This window comes from Tinamus guttatus, unplaced genomic scaffold (assembly GCF_059628265.1).
Source record: "Tinamus guttatus ecotype Peru unplaced genomic scaffold, ASM5962826v1 Tinamus_guttatus_pri_ptg000073l, whole genome shotgun sequence".
Taxonomy (NCBI): Eukaryota; Metazoa; Chordata; class Aves; order Tinamiformes; family Tinamidae; genus Tinamus; species Tinamus guttatus.
The window spans coordinates 708,393-729,639 of NW_028288607.1; the positions used below are offsets into that span (position 1 = coordinate 708,393).

The 21,247-nt window shown below is 50.2% G+C and overlaps 1 protein-coding gene across 2 annotated transcripts in view; it reads left to right on the plus strand.

Moving 5' to 3' along the window:
• Positions 1 to 7,935: 7,935 nt before the first annotated feature.
• Positions 7,936 to 21,247, plus strand: part of PKP4 (plakophilin 4) — a 64,525-nt gene continuing 51,213 nt past the window's right edge. Inside the window, exons 1-2 of one of the 2 annotated variants that reach the window (XM_088519806.1) lie at positions 7,936 to 8,070; positions 18,452 to 18,564. In XM_088519806.1, coding sequence (XP_088375932.1) covers positions 7,942 to 8,070; positions 18,452 to 18,564 — 242 coding nt within the window. In that variant the 5' untranslated portion in view covers positions 7,936 to 7,941. The remainder of the gene's footprint in view (positions 8,071 to 18,451; positions 18,565 to 21,247) is intronic. The other variant, XM_088519807.1, reaches the window with a different exon arrangement.

The window sequence follows — 21,247 nt, forward strand, 5'->3', positions numbered from 1 at the left end:
AAGCACAGGCTGCTCCAGCAGAAGCCTCTGCAGAGTTTTGGCTGCTCTTCTCTAACTTTCCATCTGATGGAGCTGGGAACGTCGCGCCCGAGGTGGATGCGGCCCCCGGAGCGGAGCGGAGCGGGCGGGAAGGCGGCAGTGTCGCGCGGAGGAGGTTTCCAGCAGGAAGGCGGCGGTGTCGCGCGGAGGAGGTTTCCAGCAGGCCGCGGTGCTGAGCGCGCTCTGCTCTGGGGGTCCTTGCTGTGCTCTCTGGGCAGGCCTGGCGTCGCGCCGCTTCCCGAGGTGCTGCCAGCGGCAGCGCTGGAGGCTCAGGCCGGGTTAGCACCAGTTGTGTATGAGCTTGGCACCTCTCTTTAGGTGATTTCTCTTGTTGCTCGGCGGGTGCGTGCAGTCTGCTCGTGCCGCCTGCCGCCCACCACCACGTTAGTGACTGCCTTGGCGCTCGCGCGCGCTCTGGCCGCCCGCGGTGACGGCGCTCGTGGCGCGAGCCGCCTCGTGTCCCCCGGCGGCGCCAGGGCTGCTCTGGTCGCAGCTTCCGCAGCGGCGGCTCCTTCCGCGCCGCCCGCCGGGCCGTCCCCCCGCGCTGCCGGGGCCCTGCGGCCGCGTCCCCGCGCGGTGGGCGCTGCGGGGCAGAGCTGTGGGGCTCGTCTGCTGTCCTGGCGCGTTTATTCGAAGCTGTAAATTTATTGTTTTGGAGGCTTTTTTATATAATGCATTTTTAAACATACTGTATAACAATGTTGAGATACATTTTTATAAACACATATAAAATAGGTTTGGTTTTTTAATGTTGCCAGTTGAAAAATATCTACCTACAAGGTATATGTGCTCTATCTAGCAATAATATAGAGAGTAATAGTACAATAATAATTTTGAAGGACTGAGAGAAAATGTAAGTAGAAACTGAAAAGTTCCTACAGTCTTTGTTCTGCTTGGTAGTGTTTCTATCTTTGCTTAAAATTGCTGCTAATTAGCTGTTTGCTGGTTTGTGAGGGTTTTCCGAGGGGAGACGGGAAGGCTGGGAGCTCGGCCGCGTTGCCGGTGTCTGGTGAAGGCAGCGCTCGGCGAGCGCTCGGCGCGGTACCGGCGCCTGCAGGTTCTAACAGCGCTGCTCCGCGTCGTCCTCGCGAGCGGCTTCGCAGCCGAGCTAGCGAGGCTCCTCCAGCGCCGCGCCGAGCGCTCGAGCTTCTGAAGGGTGAATAACTGGGGAATGTCTCTGCCACTTGGCAGCCCGCTTGGAAAAGTAACATCTTTGGGATACATGCTATGTTTTCCGCCCCTCTCTGCGCTCTGTCATGAGGTTGAACACTTACTGCTATGCAGGAATGTGCTTACTAGTCTATAGGGTTGGCTTTGAGCGCCGTGCCCCAATAAATTAAAACCTGGGGTGTGGAGCGGTCCGAAGGAGCAGGGCGGGCGCTGGGACTGTCCGTGCGCGGCCCCTGTGCCTGCCAAGCGCTCCCCTTCCCGAGGCGACCTGCGGACGGCGCCGCGGGCCTCGGAGGATGCGATCGCAAGCGTGGATTCAGGTGGCCTTCTTGCTGTTCCTGCCTGATCTCTTCTTCTGAATGGCTGATTTGAAAGCTATAAAAATACTAATCTTGTGAGCATGTTGCAACTGGATTTTTGTGGATGCAGAGTCTTGCCTGCTCGCTAGAATGGAGCAAAAGTATGTTGCCATCGGCCAGAAAAAACGACTGCCTCTTCTTCAGAGCTGTAGCAAAAAATAGAATACAGTTGCCCAGAGATGAAGGTAATTGTTTTTAACGTTTTAAAAAGCATATAGCACCAGAAGCAGTTTGAACCTGAATGTACTATATATATATATATATATATATACACATACATACACACATATATAATACTTTTTCTAAGAAAGAGACAAGAAAGAGACTAATACAGTAGTTAAATGCATCTCACATTTCTCAAGCAATGCATCTGTTGCTTTTCACAGCAATTTGTTTTTGTTGCTTTGGTTAATCTTGTGGCTATATAAATATGAGGATTTTTAGTGACTTTTTAATGACGAGGTGTTGCTCATTGCTTTTCTCATGCTTCTCTCTTGCAATAAGGCAGTCCTGTCTATCCTTGATGACAGCGCTCGTAAGAGTTATATTACCGCTTTAGCTGCCATCAATTTGGGGGCTTTCATTACCTGAGAAAATGGCTTCAGGACAGCGCTGAGGGGCGGAAAAATAGAGAGCACGGGGAAGGAGAAAATCTGGAGAATCATCTCCTCAGTGGAGGAGGAGGAATACGAAGGGAAGCAAGCAGCGAACTGTGGGAAAGCCCCGTTTTTGCCGTCTTTCGGAAGAACAGGGAAGTCTGAGTTCTGCCCAGGCCACAGGGCAAGGAATTACTGAGCCCTGGAGAAGCATCGGGTGTCCCTGACAGTAACAGGGGAGGCAGCAAAAGGTGGGGAGGGGAAAACTGGCAGGAACAAAGGAGTATTGAAGCATCATTCCTTAAACCTGACTTAGTGATTTGTGTTTCTCCTGTTCTCAACTGAATATTCCCCTCCCCACTTGCACCAGTGGTTATATGGATGTGCTGGGTCAGAAAAGTACCCCCACGCTCCCCAAGGAAAGACACGGTGTCAGAGGAGCTCGCTGGAGCTGTCTGACCGTTTGACAGGCACAAGTGCCACCCCCTGCCCGCGCGCCCTGCGGTGCCCTGTGACACCCGAAGGGCCCGCGCGCCCCTCAGCGCCAGGAGGGCCCCTACAAGCAGCAGGGGAGGGCCGGGGCAGTGACCATCGATCGTGTCCCTGCACGCTGGGCAGCGCCGCAGGAGGAGGCGTCGCGCTCAGGTGGGTTCCAGGACTTGTCCTCGTTGGCGGCGCGGGCGCTGCGGTCGGTGCAGCGCTCCCTGCTTTCAGGGAGCCGCGGGGAGGCAGGGGGAGCCGCCGCCTCCCGGGCTGGCGCGGGCGCTTCCCGCTGCGGGGCTCGCTCTCCGTCCTGGCCCGCTCGCGTCCGCTCTGCAAGTGTGAGTGCGGCCGGCGCAGGGGCGCATCGTCCCCGCGCCTGTTCCTCTGTCCTGCACTTTCACAGAGAGAATGCCAACATTCGGAATCGGGGCTACGAATTTTCTCAAATGTGTGCTACAGTATGAAACGTTTAACAGTTTTCTGAAAAATTATTTTATATGTTGCCTACTTTGATTGGAAACTGAAATCTCCAGGAAAATACTAGCAGATATGTACTGTTCTCTGCTGATAATTTAAGTGAAATTGAACAAAGTCATATAAGCTCTGCAATATTAATGAAGTTGCACAGAAGCAACATAGTCTGTTTACCATCCTATTTCTAGCTACGGAAAGTCGATTTTCTCATTGTCTTAATTCTGCATAATGTATAAATGTTCCATGTTTCACCTTTTTGTTTCACCAGCCATGTTCGTTATCACTGACCTTCATTCATCCTTGGGTCACAATCTTGTCAAGTTATTTGATTATACAGGCCTTTGGTATAGAAAAATAATAATAATGGGAGAAGGCTGCAGAATGACAGAATGGTGTTACGAGAGCAGAGCTAATTCTTACTCAAGCCTCTCCCTAGTAGGGCAGAGATAGTTGGGTTCACATGTGGTCTCTGCAAGACCCTTCTTAACTTCTGCTTCCTCATGTGCAGGCAGAGATCTAGTTTAAACCTTTTCTAACCAGTGACCAATACAGAGATTTGAACTTGTTTGATTTTTTTTTTTCTGTTTATTTATTATTTAGCCCGGCATGGGTACTGGAAGAATAAAATATTTGCCATTTGAAATACTGTAATGAGTATTTCAGCTTTAATACTTCTTCATTGCAGGGGTCACTGAGGCGACCCTGTCAGTGAAGTGGAGAGGGGGAGTCGCCCACACCGCAAGGTCAAGAGTGGCAAAGCAAAGATCAGAGGTTCTTGGAAGATGAGCAGAATTGCTCTTTCGCATGGAAATGTTTTGTTTCCTGACGGTGCCTGAGGTGATGCTGAGGCGAGAGCATCCGCGCGGGCCCCGATGCACCGCCGAGCGGAGTGTGCAGGCATCGTCAGAATGCTGTAATAATTGTAAGGCAGCCGTGTGCCCTGCAGTTCAAAACGGAGGGTGATTCCGTTAGTGAGTCTCTCCACGTGCAGTGAAAGGAGTGCAGCCTACTCTAATAAACACTTCCGTCCAGGTAGGGCCTGCCGAGACGGAGCAGAGGGAGGGAGGCCGCAGAGGTGGCGTCTGCGGGAGCGCAGGGCCGGAGCGAAGCCGGCTGCGTGGCCGGCGTCGGGCTGCTCCGGCGGGGCTGCTCCGGCCGCGCTGCTCCCGTCGGGCTGCTCCCGCCGCGCTGCTCCCGTCGGGCTGCTCCCGCGGGGCTGCTCCCATCGTGCTGCTCCCATCGCGCTGCTCCCGCCGTGCTGCTCCCGCGGGGCTGCTCCCGTCGGGCTGCTCCCGCCACACTGCCCCCGCGGGGCTGCTCCCGCCGCGCTGCTCCCGTCGCGCTGCTCCCATCGTGCTGCTCCAGCCACGCTGCTCCCGGCGGGCTGCTCCCATCGCGCTGCTCCCGCGGGGCTGCTCCCGGGCCGCAGGCCGTTCTCAGCGCGGGCAGGGCCGCCGCCGCCGCCGCTCGCCCCTTCCTCTTCCAGCCGCTCTCCCCTGGGCAGCCACAGTTTGCACCAATGGCTGCAGCAGATCTTCTGTCCCCGCCTCTGTATGTGCTGGCCACTTTGGAGCTTGTTATTGGAAATGTAATTCTTGGTGCTTATAGCAGGCACTTTTCAAAAGACTTTGGATATGTTTTTGTCGACTGAAATCTGCTTTCATGAGGCGTGGGTTCATTTAAGGCTGTCCTACCTGGGGCTATCTCGCCCCATGGTGCTGCTTCCAGGACCTGTGTTCAGCAGCAGTGCGTTTGGCTTTGGCCACATATGTAGGTACTGTGCAGGTTAAGGTACATATTTGTGTGTCCTTCCCCTTACTCGGCACCGCAGCTGGATGCTAAATGCGGAAAAAGAAATCTTTGATTTAAGGTGAGCGGAAACTTGGGCTACCTTAAGTAGGAGGTTGGAAGAGAGCACATGTAATGGTACGTGTGAAAGGGCGAGCAGTCTCAAAGGGCAGAATAACTTCGACAGAAGCAGCGACTAACAGAAAGCTCAAATAGCTGCTGCTGTAAGTGTTTTGGTATGCATTCATCATAGGCCGGGTCTCTGAAATTCTCCACTAACGGATGGGCAAGTTGTAGATCAGCCCTCAGTTGTCCAAAGGTGCTTCTGGCCCTGGGTGCATGTTGGTGACATTTTCCAAGATTATGGGAACTGTTGTAGATGTAGAATGGTGAACTACAGTTATGCGAAGTTAGGAGCTGTTTTCTATCTGAACTGAGGAATTTTGAACGGTAAATCTGTGCCAGAAAAAGTCAAGTAACTAGATTGGCATTTAGTAATCTCCTTGAAGCGCTGGTAGCAGCTGCCCTGGCGTGTGCGCACCCCGCGCTGGCCGGGACGCCGGCCGCTGCAGACACACAACACGTGCGGGACGCGGGAGCCCTGCAGCCCCGCGGACGGGGCGAGGAGGAGGGAGCTGTCCCGGCCTGAGCCCTTCCTCACACAACACGTGCGGGACGCAGGAGCCCTGCAGCCCCGCGGACGGGGCGAGGAGGAGGGAGCTGTCCCGGCCCGAGCCCTTCCTCCCCTGCGCGCTCCTCCTGCCGTCCTCCCCGTGCAGGCTCTGCCCCGGGCAGGCGCAGAGCTCCTCTCTGTGTGGCTCCTGGGGCAGGAAGGAGGTTTCCCTTCGCTCTCCCGCCTTGGTGGCGGGGACCTCCACGCCCCCAGGATGGCCTCTCTGGACATGAGGGTTACTTTGCCATTGAGCCCGGGCTGGGAGAAGGGGCCTGAACCTGGTTCCTGCCTTTTGCAGGGCAGTGTTGTGCTCGTGAGTGTGCGTAGCCCCCTGCCCTGTCTTCTGTGGTCCCATCTTCGTAGTCCTTCCTGCAGTGGTTTATCTCCAGCAGGTCTGCAGAGGCAGAGCCACATCAGTCCTGTCTGCAGCTTGGCAGCCATGTAACCATCGCGGGAGATCCTGGAGGAGAGGCTTTGAGCAGACATCCAGATACACGGAGAGCAGGGTCCGGACGAGGCGGAGCTGCGAGGCTGTGGCACGGGGTGCGGGCAGGTACCTGCTGACCAGGGTTCCTAGCGCGGTCGGAACCGGCTGCTTGTTTTCCAGGAGGGAACCTGCACTGCGGAGCTGCTGTGGGGCTCTGCCCCTCGGTGCCTGGCCGTTGTGCGTGTCGTGCCTTGCCTGGCTCGCCGCGGTGAGCTCGGGGTGCGTCCGTGGCGCGTGGGCCGTGCCCGCCGCGCAGGAAGCGGGAATGCTCCTTTTGCCAGGGTTAACGCCAACGTAAGCGCTTGTAGGATCAAAGCCAACAGTTGTCTCATCTCGACATCAAGATTAGGGAATCGGTTACTCTGCCAAGAAATGCGTTAATTGAAACTGCGCGGTTGAAACAACTGCCTTTCTGGAATGTTATAGCTCTGATTGCACCTTTTAACACTCGCATAGATGTACAGTTAACACTGACATCTTCATTAATAATTAATTTAGTGAGTTTTTGTCTGAGCATTGTTATTAGAGACTCAGTTTTGGGGGTGTTTCCTGTTCAGAGAAATTGCTCTGCCTTTCAGCTCATACAGATGTAAATTCTCTTGAGTAGGTGCCTACAGAAGTTCACTCTGGGTGGGTTGAGAGCTTCTTTGTCTCTTCTTAATCCCAACACAGTGAATGGTGGGCTGATAAAATTATGGAAAAGACTTGAGGTTTTCTTGTGCCTGTTCCTTATATTGGATTTTACGTTATAGCGGCTGGTTGCAAGGAAGCAATAAGGCTTGCTCCGAGGGGGCCAGTCGGGGAGCGGATCCCTGTGCGAGCGCCAGCCGCGCTGGCCGCGCGCGGCCCCGGGCACGGGCAGCCCCGGGCACGGGCAGCCCCGGGCTGGCGTCTCGCGTTGCTCTGTCGCGTCGCTCCGTGCCGAGGCTGGCGGCAGAGGAGGACGCGCGGGGCCCGGGTCCTGCCTGTCTCTGCGCTCCCTCTGCAGCGTGAGCTGCCGCCCGGGCTTCCAGCCTTCTCTGGGTGCGCCAGGATTGTGGCCAGTACCATCTAGATAGTTACTATTGCTAAAGCACAAAATCGGGCATTCTTCCTTTCTGAGGAAGCTAAAGCATGGCGTACATCCAGAAGGCAATTGAATACCCTGTGCTTGGTGCTTTGAAGCTATCGAACGTGTGCCTGTCACAGCAGTGCTTGTAACGTGGGTGAGCAGCAGCTTCTCCGTTCTGGAGAGCTGATCTGTCTTTTTCATGAGGGCTGGAGGTGCCTCCGTGCCCGGGAGCCTGGAGCCAGGGAGCCCCAACGCCGGCCGTGCCGGCCCCGCTCTGCGCAGCCGGGACGCGGCCCCGTCCTTGCTGCTCCGCGTCCTCTTCCCCAGCACCTGCAGAAGAAGCTTTCTTTGTATGAAACTTCTGTTGCCAAAATAGCCTGTTCTGTGGTTTGTGCTCAGCAGCAAAGCAGTGTTCTGGTGTGCTGTTCATCGGCCTTGCCGCTGGAAAGTGTGCACGATAAGCATCAGGAAGGGCAGCATCATTAGAAGTGTAATATCCAAATGTGTAGTGTTCTCCACACATCGTGGATTTTGCTGCCTTTAATGTCCCCTGCAAGACGGCATTTTTGTGATAATTTTCAAACGTTATTCTGCCTGGTTGCTTTGCCTAGCCTTCAAGTTCCATACCTGATCCTAATTTAAATATGGGAGAGTCAAGCACAACAATAGCAACATACGTTGATATTGATGATAACGAATTTCTCTGCCATCTTGGTTAAGTTTGAAAAATATGCACAACAAAGATAGGAGAAATAATCTGGAATCTTGAAGCCTCACCAGTGCAAAACATAACCTGTTTGAAAACGTTTGTTGCAGGCAAAATGCCAGCCCCGGAGCAGACCCCCGCGGTGGAGGACGGGCTGCTGCCGCCGGCGCAGGGAGCTGCCGCCGGCCCCGGCGCGGACGCGGAGGCGACCGCCACCACCATCCTGGCCTCTGTGAAGGAGCAGGTAGGGCCGCGCGCGAGACGCGAGGCGCTCCCTCGTCGGGGCCTTTCCCGCATCGCCACGGGGCAATGGCACTGCTTCCAAAATGTGCTTCCTGCCATTAACGTGGTGCTCGAGTACTGGCTTAGACAAGAAACAGGGCAGAATTCAAACATAAAGGATACATTTAGTGGCAATAAACAGAAGCATCGTTATGATAATCTGTATCCATTGTAACGTGTGCGTTGAACTGTTGCTGTAAATCAGACTTGAAATGCAGGTTCAGGGTGTAAAAGCTGGGGTAAAACTTGGGCAGCTCTGAGAACAAATAGTTTTTGTCCAGTCCCTGTGTTCCATATGGTGCTACAGAAATACACAGGTAAAGACTTGGTATGAGATGTTACTTGTGTTTTGTTAAAGAATTGTTCAAACTTTGAGTTCCGTTTTAGCTGTAGAATATACCATCAAAATAATACTGTATGTTAAATCTACAGCATATTTATGGATGTATATTTATGAACATATATCTTAGTTATAGTTTCAATAGAAGAAAAAAATCTGAAATCAAGTTCAGCTTGATTTGGGCTGTTATTTTACGGGAAAATATCAGTTTTACAAAGAAAATTCCTAACCAAGGTGTTTGTTGTTGTTGCTTTGTTTGTTTTAATATAAAAAAGGAAGAGATAAAAGTTAGCTTCCCACCATCATATCTATAAATAATGATCTGCTGTCTTTTTTAATATATAGATTGCAACATCTGAATAGGGATCCTTAAGATGGCAATAGCAACCTTAATTGTGCTCAGGGATATTAAAGCAGATCCTTCAGTATGAAGGATGTTAATGCTGGAGGCTACCGAGATACAAATAGTCGCAGTCAATTGCTTGTAATCTTGAGCCTGGGACAGCAATCAGCCTTGTGCAATCTTAACCTATTGCATAGGTCAAAAAGGACTTGTTTGCTTAAAATACACTTGTGATGATTTTAAGTTAGTCTGTTTTATTTTGCAGTTAACAGGCAGAGAACATGCTTGTAATCATACTCAGATGATGAGCAGCATTGCAATGAATTACAGCAGTGTAACTCATAGCAATCATCTGCCAGGAATCTTACCGCTGCAAATGCCATCCCAAAGTGAGTTTGGGGCAGTTTTGATGCAATAGTGAATGCTTAAACCGAAAACACATTTATGACCACAGTATCTGTATTGGACCTATGCATGGTACATGTAATAAGAAAAGCATTTGTTAATATCCTCTTTTCTAAACAAGAAATATTTTTCTTGTTCGTTCAAAGACTACTAAGTATTTGGACTCTAAAGTAACTCCATTCCGATCAAAGAGGCAAAAACACTTGGTGAAACAGACTTCAAAACTATAGCTCAGGTGTAGTATGTATGGACGCTTTAGAATGAGTGGGAGGGAGAGGGAAATTCATGCTTCTGCCTTGCAGATGGTAAAGCAAGGTGTTGAGGACCAAACTGTACCTTTTGAGATCTTTTTTCCTGCTGATATTGATTGTGGACACTGACACATTCAACGCCCTTCCTGTATGGCAAAAAGCCCAGAACAGAATATTTTCCAGTGTGGTTATTTACTTTATTATGCTTGAGCAGAGACTAAAATGCTGTTTGCTGTGGCCTAACTTCCTCTTACTCAGGAATCTCTTTTATCTGCAGTGGGTCTGTTTGTGCAATAGAGCTGCCCCACCTTAGCTAGAACTTCAGTGCTTTAGACACACTTACTGCAGCGGAGCCAGCGCGCAGAAAAATCTGTATGGGGGCCTGCTGCTCTGTGCCAAGTCCTCACTGAACACGGAGCCCTTGAACCACCACGGCCCTTCCGAGAGGGGAGGATGTCCCTGGGCGCGGGGCTGCGGCGATGGCCGTGCCGGTGCGCGCGGCGGGGCTGCGCGGCGGCCCCGGGAGCTGCGGCGATGGCCGTGCCGGTGCGCGCGGCGGGGCTGCGCGGCGGCCGCGGGGCTGCGGCGATGGCCGTGCCGATGCGCGCGGCGGGGCTGCGCGGCGGCCGCGGGGCTGCGGCGATGGCCGTGCCGGTGCGCGCGGCGGGGCTGCGCGGCGGCCGCGGGGCTGCGGCGATGGCCGTGCCGGTGCGCGCGGCGGGGCTGCGCGGCGGCCGCGGGGCTGCGGCGATGCCCGTGCCGGTGCGCGCGGCGGGGCTGTGCGGCGGCCGCGGGGCTGCGGCGATGGCCGTGCCGGTGCGCGCGGCGGGGCTGTGCGGCGGCCGCGGGGCTGCGGCGATGCCCGTGCCGGTGCGCGCGGCGGGGCTGCGCGGCGGCCGCGGGAGCTGCGGCGATGCCCGTGCCGGTGCGCGCGGCGGGGCTGCGCGGCGGCCGCGGGGCTGCGGCGATGGCCGTGCCGGTGCGCGCGGCGGGGCTGCGCGGCGGCCGCGGGGCTGCGGCGATGCCCGTGCCGGTGCGCGCGGCGGGGCTGTGCGGCGGCCGCGGGGCTGCGGCGATGGCCGTGCCGGTGCGCGCGGCGGGGCTGCGCGGCGGCCGCGGGTCTGCGGCGATGCCCGTGCCGGTGCGCGCGGCGGGGCTGCGCGGCGGCCGCGGGAGCTGCTGCGGGCGGCCGGGCGCTCGAGCGGCCGCCCCGTTGGCCTCGCTCTTCCCTCGCGCCGCAGGGTCCTCCCTGGGACACGGTGTCCAGAAAAATCCCCTGCTCCTTTCTGATGCTACGGAATAGGAGCTGCAGAACAAAGCACAATCTGTGGCAGAACTGAGGTTTCTACAACCTTGTGCTCTTCTGACAAAGCTTCATTTTGTTTCAGCATGAAATTGCATCCCTAATTAGTATTAGTGTAAGCTGGGGCACGCACGCACACGTTGCCTCTCTGTTAGAGGGCTTCCATTTGGAGTTGATGCAATCCTCACACTGTTCAGCTGCAGAGAAGCCGAAACAGAGTTTGTCCTTTTCTTTTTTTCCTTCGTGTTTCTTTTAATTTTTTTTTCCAGTGACTACATGGATTAGTTTTTTCTAATCTACCTGCTTCACTTCTAAAGTACTATGAAGTTTTCATGCTTTTATGGATAGAGGCGTCTTAGAAATGCTGAAACTAGTTTTATGTAAAACTAAAATACTAAAATATGTGACTATTTCTGAAAACTGAATCCTGGGGAGTACTTGGGTAGAAGTTTAGCTCTGCAGAAAGTTTCTCATTCACATTTAAAGTAAGCCGAGTATTTGCACACTGTAATAGCATGCTATTACAATTTGGAAAGGCAGCATCGTAGCAGAAATTCCTTTTGAAATGTTAAAGGCAGCTAGTTGCCAAGTGCTTCTCAAGATGAAGGTTTAGATTTGTTACTTTACACATGCAAGTCTCACGCTATTGAATTTAAAATGAGTTGCTGCTGACTTGGCAGGATCAAATGTGTGACTGGATCACTCAGAATTAAATTTCCTGTTCCACATTTTAGCTTTCCTCTTTGGTGATTGGGCTTAGAGAGAGGAAGGTCTTGCTGGAAAAAGCCGGCTCAAGGCGACGCGTGTGGGTGGTTTTGTCCCCTGCAGCTGCAGCCTCTTCGTGGCCGTTCCCTTTGCAAAGGGGGTGGTGGGTTGAGGGAGGCTGCTGTGCTCTCCCGTGAACGGAAACCCGGGAGACCTGTGGTTAAATGTTTTCCCTGGAGTGTTCGCTCTTGTTTAACACTTGAGCGGAGCCTTTTCTTGTTCAAGACTTACAGTGAACCAGATATTAGAAGCTCTCTTGTTCATTGTACAAGTACAAAATTCTTTATTTCTCAACATTTTTTCATAGCTTTCTTTCTACATGGAACTAAGTGAAAATCATATATTTTTTTTGAAATACAGCAACATTAGAGAATGTGTCTTCTGTATAGCAAAAGATTTATGGTTGCGTTTTTCAAACTCATAATTGCTGAGAATGCTAGCGTGCTCTGAGGAGAGCTCTTCAGCAGCTGGGACACAGAGCAGTGTGACACGGAGCGGGGCGTCACCTGCGGGTGTGTGACCCGACGAGGTGTCTGAAGGAGGACGTGCCAACTTGCTGAGCTCCTGGTGACGGGGCAAGAGGGGAGTGTGTCCCTGCACGGGCAGCGATCACCCCATGGCAGATCGTGTGCGCTTTGGGCAAAGGCTGTTCTCTCTCTCCCTGTCTCTTAATTGCTTAGCGAGCAGTGCATGGGTGGGGAAAAAATATGGTGAGTGACAGGAAGAGGCTTTTTATTTAAACTCTTGCTAGTTTTATTCTCTAACTTTGACGTTTACTATTTTTGCTGTTTACAATCATCTCTGTATTCAGTAAAATCAAGTCTGGGAAGATCTCTTATTCTAGGACTCTTGTCTCAGATGAAACTGCTAACTCACTTCCTGCATGAAAACTCAGTGTTCTGCTTTATTAATATGAAAGTGTAGAATTTGATTTTTTCTTTTCAAAGTTTATTGTTAGTTCTGTGGAGAAATTTTGAAAAAGATCCAATCTAGGATCCTTGTTAGGTATCCTTGAAAGGTACTGAAATACTTCAGTAACATTTTTATGCTTAGGTTGCCTGCCTATGTGCTGCACAGGAGCACAGCTCTAGGTAGCGGCTGGCTCAGCGGCCTGTCTTACTTCAGCACCCAGTTAAAACAGCCCCAGGGTTGCAACAGCTTCCCGAGAGAGGCCAGCGCAGGCCTCGGGCGGCTCCTTCCCTGCGGGCTCTGCTGCTGCTTATCCGTGTGTTTCCTGGGAGCTGCTGGCCGCTTTCCTTGGATTTTGATCCCTCATCTGCTAGAGCAGCACTAAACTGTTTTACCGGCCTAGTGAGCAGTGTAGGCATAGGCACATTAAGGGCTTTAATGGTCTGCTGCTGCTGAATGCGGGGTAAGTGAGATCAGCTGATAATTGTAGCTGGGTCATTTCACATCCTGCAATCTGCAATTCTTTTTAGCCTTTCCGATTTTTCTATCTTTTGTCTTTTACTTTGGAAGATACTGAGGTACTGAACACACACAAATGCAGGTGTGTTGCAAGTAAACTTTGTTTTTCCAAAAAAAAGAAAAAAAAATCTGATATGATCACTGCAAAGGTTAGTTTTGTCTCAGTAGTCTTGTGGAGCATTGTATCACATGGTGTGCAGATTGGAAAAAGTACAGTATTCAATGTGTCTTTTAGTAGTCGGTTTTTGAACGTACCTTAGAACTAGAGCAGGTGAAACGAGGGGTCTGGTCGCTCAGTGCACGTGCTGGTGTCGGCAACGTGAGGGCAGCAGAAGGGCCCAGGGTCGTGCATGAAGTCCCTGTCCGTGTCTGGGACTCATGAAGCGCCCGGAATGCGACTGCCTCTTTCCCTGAGCACCCCTGGACTTGCACCGGCAGCAGGAGGTGCGTGGCCTGCCCTGCACATGGCATGTGAAGGAGGAAGAGCTAATTCCAGGTAAAATACTCCTTTCCCATGGCTAAGGGCACATTCTAGGTCGTCGCTACCCTCATCCCTCTCGGACTACTGGAAGAGGCTCAGCTGAAAACCGAATCTCTCAGCCACCACAATCTTTCTGTTGGGAAGGCATCGTGTAGGTCTGCGTCCAGTCACTGCTGGCCGTGGCGCCAAGCCGGTGACGTGTGGCAGCTCGAGCAGTTCGGCGCGTGCTGTGGTAGCGCTCCAGAAGCACCATCCCGCCGGCTGTGCCCGGGGCCGGGCTGCCCCTCGCGGGCCGCCCCGCGCGGCCGCTTCGTGCGCGGTCCTGGCGGGCAGGGCGGCCGTCACAGGGCGCTGCCTCGGCCGGCTGGACCTTCCGCCGCTTCCCTCGGGGCCTTGGCTCCCGGTGCCTCGTCGGGATGGTCACCCGCGACAGGGCAGCGAGGAGCTGGTGTTTATTTTCAACGCTCCGCATGTAGACGCTGCACTTCCACCCATGTTACTGAGGGAGCAGAATTTCCTGATTCAACAAAACGTCAGTGTTGGGTCTGTGCAATACTGTGTTGTACTGGAGCGCACGTGTAGGAAGCCGCGAGTCAGCTCTGAACCTCGTCCCGTGATCCAAAGGCCACGGGTGCCAGGATGCCGATGCTGGAGCCGGGTGCCGCGCGTGCCCATCGCCGCCGCGCCGTGGGGCAGAGCCCTGGCCACCAGCTCTGCGCGGCCCCGTGGCCACCTGTGCCCGTGCAGGGCCGCAGGGAGCCCGGCCACGCTCGCGCAGCCTCCGAGTTGGGCCGTGCAGCATCCGTGCTCTGCTGCCAGTGGAAAAGAGGGGTGCAGTGGCTGCCCTCCTGCGGCTCTCCCCAGGCCAGGCCCACAGAACGTACTGAATGGTGACTTTGCCTGGGGCAGGCGCCTGGGCACGGGAATGCGCTGCCGAGGAGCGAGCGCGGCCGCTCCGTGCCCAGACGTTGCAGTGGCAACGGCTTCCTGCAGCAGCGGGGACCGATTCGGGGCGGCCGCAGCTCCCCCCAAACCTGTATTTCTCCTCATCGTTCTATGGCAGATTCTTAAACAAAAGGTGCAGCCTGGGGATGGTGTCTTTAGGGCTCTCTTTTATGGTGAGTGTGGACATAGCTGCGTTAACACAGGCAATGCATCTCTTGCTGGGAAAAATGTGCTACTACTGCAAAGGGAGTTTGAGACCTCGGGACTGACTTTGTGGTCTGAAGTTAAGGGTAAGTGATGGGTAATCAAGCCCAAGGGTGGAGATGCAGCAGGGTGATGGGAGGGAGGCAGGATAAAATGTCAGTAGGAAGAAGCAGAGCCCTGAAGTGTGATCCATGCACCTGCCACCAGCTTTGGATTCTTGCAATGTGCTTTATTTTTTGATGGAACATTTGTTACTTTGAATATTTGTATAACTGCCTATTCCAGGCAGTTTTTATGTCACTTTTTTTAAGAGGAAAAATTGTCTCGAATGATTCTGTGCAGACCACATTCTACCAATCATAACCAAATCCTATATTTTCCGAGAGAGGGATTCTGCTCTTACTGCCTAGACCAAACTGCCGTGTTCAAGAAATACCATGTGAAGTTAGAAGATCAATCAAGTACACAGAAAGAAAAGACTCTTCTGTGATGCTTTCAGTGAAATCTTAGTAATCTTTTTTCTTCTTTGCCTGCCTGAAATCCTCAAATCTGAACTCTGAGGTGATGTTTGGAATGTGGAGCTTTATTTTCTGTCTACAAAAATTTGAATTTGCTCTGTGGAGTTCTCCTACTGCTCCTATATTGCTTGCAGTAAGTCTGCTGTGGAATAAGAAAAACACAGCAAATCTTCCACTTTTTGCTTTTTATCATGTTTCTGCTCTACAAAAATCAGTATTTTCTGCAACTCTTAAACTTCTGTAATATTTTAGGAAAGACTTGCTGACACAAACAGACCAGATGTTGACAAGCCTGTATTTTGTTTTTCCTTCTCCTGTGCGTCTGATTCCTCCTGCTCTAGCTGTTTTTTCCATTTGCTTCCTCTTTCCTCTGGTATATGTTCTCTCTTAGTTGATTCGCCTTTTGTAAAAAGGTTTTCTAGAACATTTCCACGTGCTCATGGGGTTTGGTAACCCCGTTTCTTCCAAAACACAGAGCAACAGAGCGTGGCCCAATGATAACAGTGTCCCCTGGGCAGAAGCGCCCGGGCCCGGTGCAGGGGCCTGTGTCAGGCTGCAGGAGGTGGCGCGGGGTGAGAGCAAGTGCAGGCGAGTGGGTGTTTGTCCCGTGCAATAACATTATTCTAGAAAACAGTCTTATTTTTGTTAATGCCTCTGTCCGTAATGGAACGCAAATTAAGAGAGACTAATGGCTAACATCTGTTTAATTTTGCTCATCTAGTAAAAAGCATCAGTAATAGTTGGAAAAACAAATGTTCAGTTTGAGGTTTGTGTTCATAGTTTGTAGAAATGACATTGCAATGAGTGATGTCGCTATTTAAATATTGATTTAAAAGCAAGGAACAGGGAAGAACCTTAACCAGAGGGTAATCTTATATGTCACTACAAGTAAGGAGCATAATACTGTTTATTTTAAAAATGATCACATATATTACATGCTGTCTAATATATTTTACTTGGAGAAAGCCTTGTCATGCCATCACTTGTTTCAAAACTTAAGAAGACTTAGTACATGAACATTTCTTTGAAAATCATTGCGTTTACCACTAGCATATAAATGGCTTGCTAGTGAATCAATTTTTAGGTGAGCATTTCATCTATATTCAGATTTGTAAATGAAAAATAAACTATATGTGTTTGTCCATTTAATTTTTTTGCCAAGGATGCATTTTAAATACTTTCTTTCCAAAGCATAAGCAGTCTTAAAGAAGTAGTGGCAGGATGCACCTCTTGATATAACATGAAGTTTCGTCCTGTTAGGACTTGCCATAAATTCCAAAGATTGGATCTTTGCTGTTGGATGCAGTTACACATCGTACAAACCTCCTCACACTGTCCATGCTTTCTAGCCCATACATAGACCCCTAAACCTCATGGTCCAAAGGTTATGATCCACGAGGTGTTTTGTGTCGGGTCTCAGCGTTAAAAGGATTTAGCCTGGAGTCCCATTTAAAAGAGGCTCATTTAGGCTGTATGTCCTAAAAAGCTTCTCCGTGCCTGGCTTGGAGAGCGTTTCCTGCCCTGAAGCTTGGCAGGGTCTGCCAGGCCGGTGAGAGGGATGGTTCTGTCTACGTGGGCAAGCAGGCGAGGAGCTCCGCAGGCCAGGAGCCGGCTGGGACCACGCGGCCCTCCTGCCCGCCCTGTGCTCTGGGCTTTGCTCTCTGGGGAGAGGAAAGGGCTTTTACCGTAGGCAAGCAAATACTTCAAAATAAAAATTCTTTGTGCCTTAAGGAAAACTGTCACGAAGGGACTTGCAGAATCCAGATGACTCTCTGTTTTTTAGGTTCTTTTGATTACTGGAGCCCAAAACAAGCAGTAAGCTATCTTAGGGTATATTATCCTGGTAATCTTAAAGTGTTGCTTGATATAGAAGCCCAAAATTGGTTTCCACTTGTTCCCTGAAGCCTGTGTCGGTGTTTTCATGTGTAGTAGTCTAAAAAAATTATTACCAGCTTTTAGATTCCCAACTATTACTCTGTTGATATCTGAGTATTTAATTTGTCGAAGATTAAATCCAGTGACCTCCAAAAATCTGCCCGTGCAACCTGCTGTTCTGAAGAGGAGGAGGAGGGAGGATGGATGAGGCCTGGGAGCCTGGTCGGGGCGGCAGGCGGGCTGGGCTGGCAGCGCCGGCCCTGCCGTGGGCTCAGCCCGCGGGGCCGCCCCGCCGGGGAGCCGGGGCAAACGTCGCCCCTCGCGCGGGCGCGAGGCGGCTGCCCTGGGGCTGCCGGAGCCGCCGCGCGGCGCGGCCGGAGCGTCACCGCAGCCCGTGCTCAGCTGCCGGGAGCGGAGCCCTCGTCTAGCGTCCACTGACGAAAATAAAGTGTTTGCGTTTCCTTTCGGTTTGAGGTGTGGAAAACAGTGTCTGCTAGCTGTAATACATGACCAAAGTGACTTCTATAATACAGCAAGGCAAGTAACTGCTATGGAATACAATTGCACGGCATATATTCAAGAAATACAGCTTGTTAGTAATTTAATTTACTCTTCAAAGTTAAATAGATTCTTCTGTGCTACTTTGATGTAAGACTTGATCCAAAATTCATCCAATTCTTAAATTGTATAGTTTATTTAATTTTATATACTATTAAAGAGTTTACTTAACATTCAATGAATGTGGAACACCAATTTGAAAAATAATACTATTGCTCTCTTAGCTTTTGTTAATGATAGAAAAGGATTCTAACTGTAAAGCAGAAGGTCTCTCATCCCTTGGTGACATAATACAGATTCTTAGATTATTCTGTTTATAGCAGATCTTTCTAGATTTTAACATCGATCATTCTGAGTAGTCACTTGTTTCTGTGTTTTGCTTTGAGCATTATTTTCAGCATTCGTAAAGTGGGGAAGGGTTGATAACTTTGCCCAAGAAATTTAACAAAATCTGAAACCAGAAATGTTGAAAGAGCATGTTGCTACCCTCTACCGTTTTGAAACAATAAATTTTAAAAATTTTAAATACAGAAGTCACAACATAGTGTAGTTTAGGATTCGAAGTTTTGCAACTGGAAAGGAGAGAATACAGTATTTTCTAGCATACCTCTGATATAGATGAAAACGAAGACTGACCTTATAGAGTCTTTATTTATTAGGCTATGGCAACAGAAGGAAATACCAAAATTTAAATTGCAGGACAAGTAAAAATCACTGATGCTTGAACACTGGTTTCCTATTTTTAACAGGTGATAAGTTAGTATTTGCAGGAAGCATTGATCTAAAGAACCATTAAATCCCCACTTTAATCTTCTAATAATTTTTTCCAGTGAAGAGGAGTCAGAACAAGATACTGATTGCTGCAGAATTAATCCACACCCATTTTTTAACATCAAGAATGCTTTTCTTTTTATTTTGAAATTTCAGGAGCTCCAATTTCAAAGACTTACCAGAGAACTGGAAGTGGAAAGGCAAATTGTGGCTAATCAGCTAGAAAGATGTAGGCTTGGAGCAGAATCACCAAGTATCGCCAGCACAAGGTACAAGTCCTAATGACTCTACTTTCATATGTCCCATAAATTAAAGGCCTTTTTAGTGGTACTTATGCTATATATATGTATATGCATATATACATATATATACACGCACCTTCACATACCTTCACATATGCATGCGCATATATACGCATATATATACACATACATATCAACAGCTGTTCACTTCTCATTAGTATCGTAAGTATAAAAAATGTAGATTTGCCATGAAGAGTTATGAGAGTGTTAAAGAGGCATCTATAATTATGGACTGCATTTTCAGTATAGTGTTTGTAAAGCTTAAATTTTGCTTTAAGTTTGCTAAAGTTTATTTTTAAAGATTCATCCCAATAAAAATGTGGTAGGCTTAAAAATATTTGTGTCAAGTAACAGTACTAATTAAATCAAATAATCTTTACAGTATTTTTTTAATCATTATCTAGTTTTATTCAGTTCTTTTGAAGTACTTACTTTGTTAAATTTGTTTTAGGGAGTATCTTGTTATATGTGTGTTGTTAGCATATTTTAAATATTGTAAAACATACCTAATATATTTAACATACAGCAGCAATAGCTATAGCAAATTATTATTTTTAACTGCAAGTATTATACTGATGATGATTATCATTGATATTTCCTTTGCAAACTTTTATATACTGTATGTGTTTGGGTGGTCATTTGTCTCAAAGATATTAAATGCTTTATTGAATCTGGAAATCTTCATGCTAATTTCTTTTCTGATGAAACAGTTGTACCTGCATTTCGGGTTATAGAAAACTCCATGTTGATGTGTACATATAGGGATATATTTTCACATATAAATTTTATGTACAGAGGAGACCGGAGTTGTCCTATCCTACAAAGAATCTAAGGGTCAGTGCATTTTTTGAAATATGTAGTTACCACTGTACAATGCATTAGATATAATACAGTTGTATCAAGTACTATCATTCAGCATGGAAAAAATGGAAAACATAATTTAGAGCATTCGTAAATATGGAGTAATTTCTGGGTTTGGTTGCTTTCTTATGGCTCAATGCCACATGTACAAAAGAGATAGTGGAAGTGTAGAGAAAGAAAACATTCACACTTGAATGAAGTTATTTTGTTATGTATATTAGCATGTGTAAATTTGCGAGTCTAATTAAACTCTTCAAGTACATGTTTTCAGGGGCCATAAGTCTTCCATACTTCATTAATGAAGTACTTCATAGACTTAAAAATAAAACATAATTATATTCTTAGTTCTTAGAGACGCTGCTGTGTCTGACCCCGGTTCCCTTTCTGAACGGCCCCACTGCAGTAGCTGGAGCCGCGCACGGGTGACGGCGCTGCGCAAGGCAGCCGTGGCGCTGGGTAACCCCGGCGTCTCGGCGGGGGCCCTGGGGCGCGGGTCCTTGGTTAACTCTTCGCTCGTTGTCCTTCAACGTGCATGCGCTCTCGGGGGGCTGGGCGAGAGGCTGAAAACACCCATGTTCGAGTATGAGACACTTGTGCTTCCTCACATTGCTCCGAGAGCTGCTGGGAGAGCCGAGCAAGGCAGAGCAGCAGCTGAGGTGAGGAGTGTCAAAGCAGCCGCAAAGACGTCAGCAAAGCTTCGAGCCGTAGAAGTGTGTGCTCTCCCAAAGCAGCTGATGCGATGTTCTGGTGGGACTGACAAGAGCTCAGTACGAGGGCACCGAGGGCAGAGAGGGTTGGAAACTTGATGCTGGGCAAGGCTGGCAGCCTGGGAGAGGAATCACAGGGACACTGAGCACTCAGGAAGCAGGAGGATGGGTATTTCCTAGCCAGGTACAATGTCTGTCTGTCCTGAGAGGGTCTAGAGAAAAAAAAGAAGGTGACATTGAAGTATAAGATGTAAAAAACTTGCTATTTTTCCCCTTTGCTCAGATTTTCTCTTCCTAAGAGGAGGACTAGATGATCTCTAGAGGTCCCTTCCAACCTTAATGATTCTATGATTCTATGATTCTAAGGAGGTAAGCCTTGCTTTGTATCAAAGCCAGTGCTTTGATCTCCCCATGCTTGCAGGTTAAATGGTAGGGGTTTGAGGGCGCCGATAAAAACATTTGGGAGCTCAGACACTGTTTTGAGGTCCAGCTCAAGCTGTTGAAATCAGGGATGTGGTATTGCTCCTGACCGACCTGCCCACAAACCAGATCTGCAAATCGCCGTCAGCTCGGGGGGTGGTACTGCTCGTAGTGCATCGAGCCAGAGCACAGGTAGCACCGGAGTCGGGTACCAGCACGGCACAGGTACCTCCTGTGCACCGATGTGCCAGAGCACGGCTACCGCCCATGCTTGGTGCCTCTGTGGCAACAGGAACTCTCTCAGGTGTGAGGGCTTTGGCTTCAAATGGCTTAGAGTGCTGTTTGAGCTGGACTATAAGTATAATAAGATAGAGCTTCACTGAAATGATGCCGGCGAGGCAGCGCGTTGCCCGGGCGGCTGCGTGACTGTGGTAGAGCCGGCGGGGGTGGTAGCACTGCCGAGGGGACGGTGTCATGTAACGTCAACCCTGTAGCGCAGCTCGGCGGGCTGTGCCCGGCAGGCTGTGCCCATGACTGGGCCCGTCAGGCTGTGCCCATCAGGCTGTACACGAGGCCGGCCGTGGCACGCCGTGCCCGTCAGGCTGTGCCCATGGCTGGGCCATCAGGCTGTGCCCGTCAGGCTGTGCCCATCAGGCTGTACA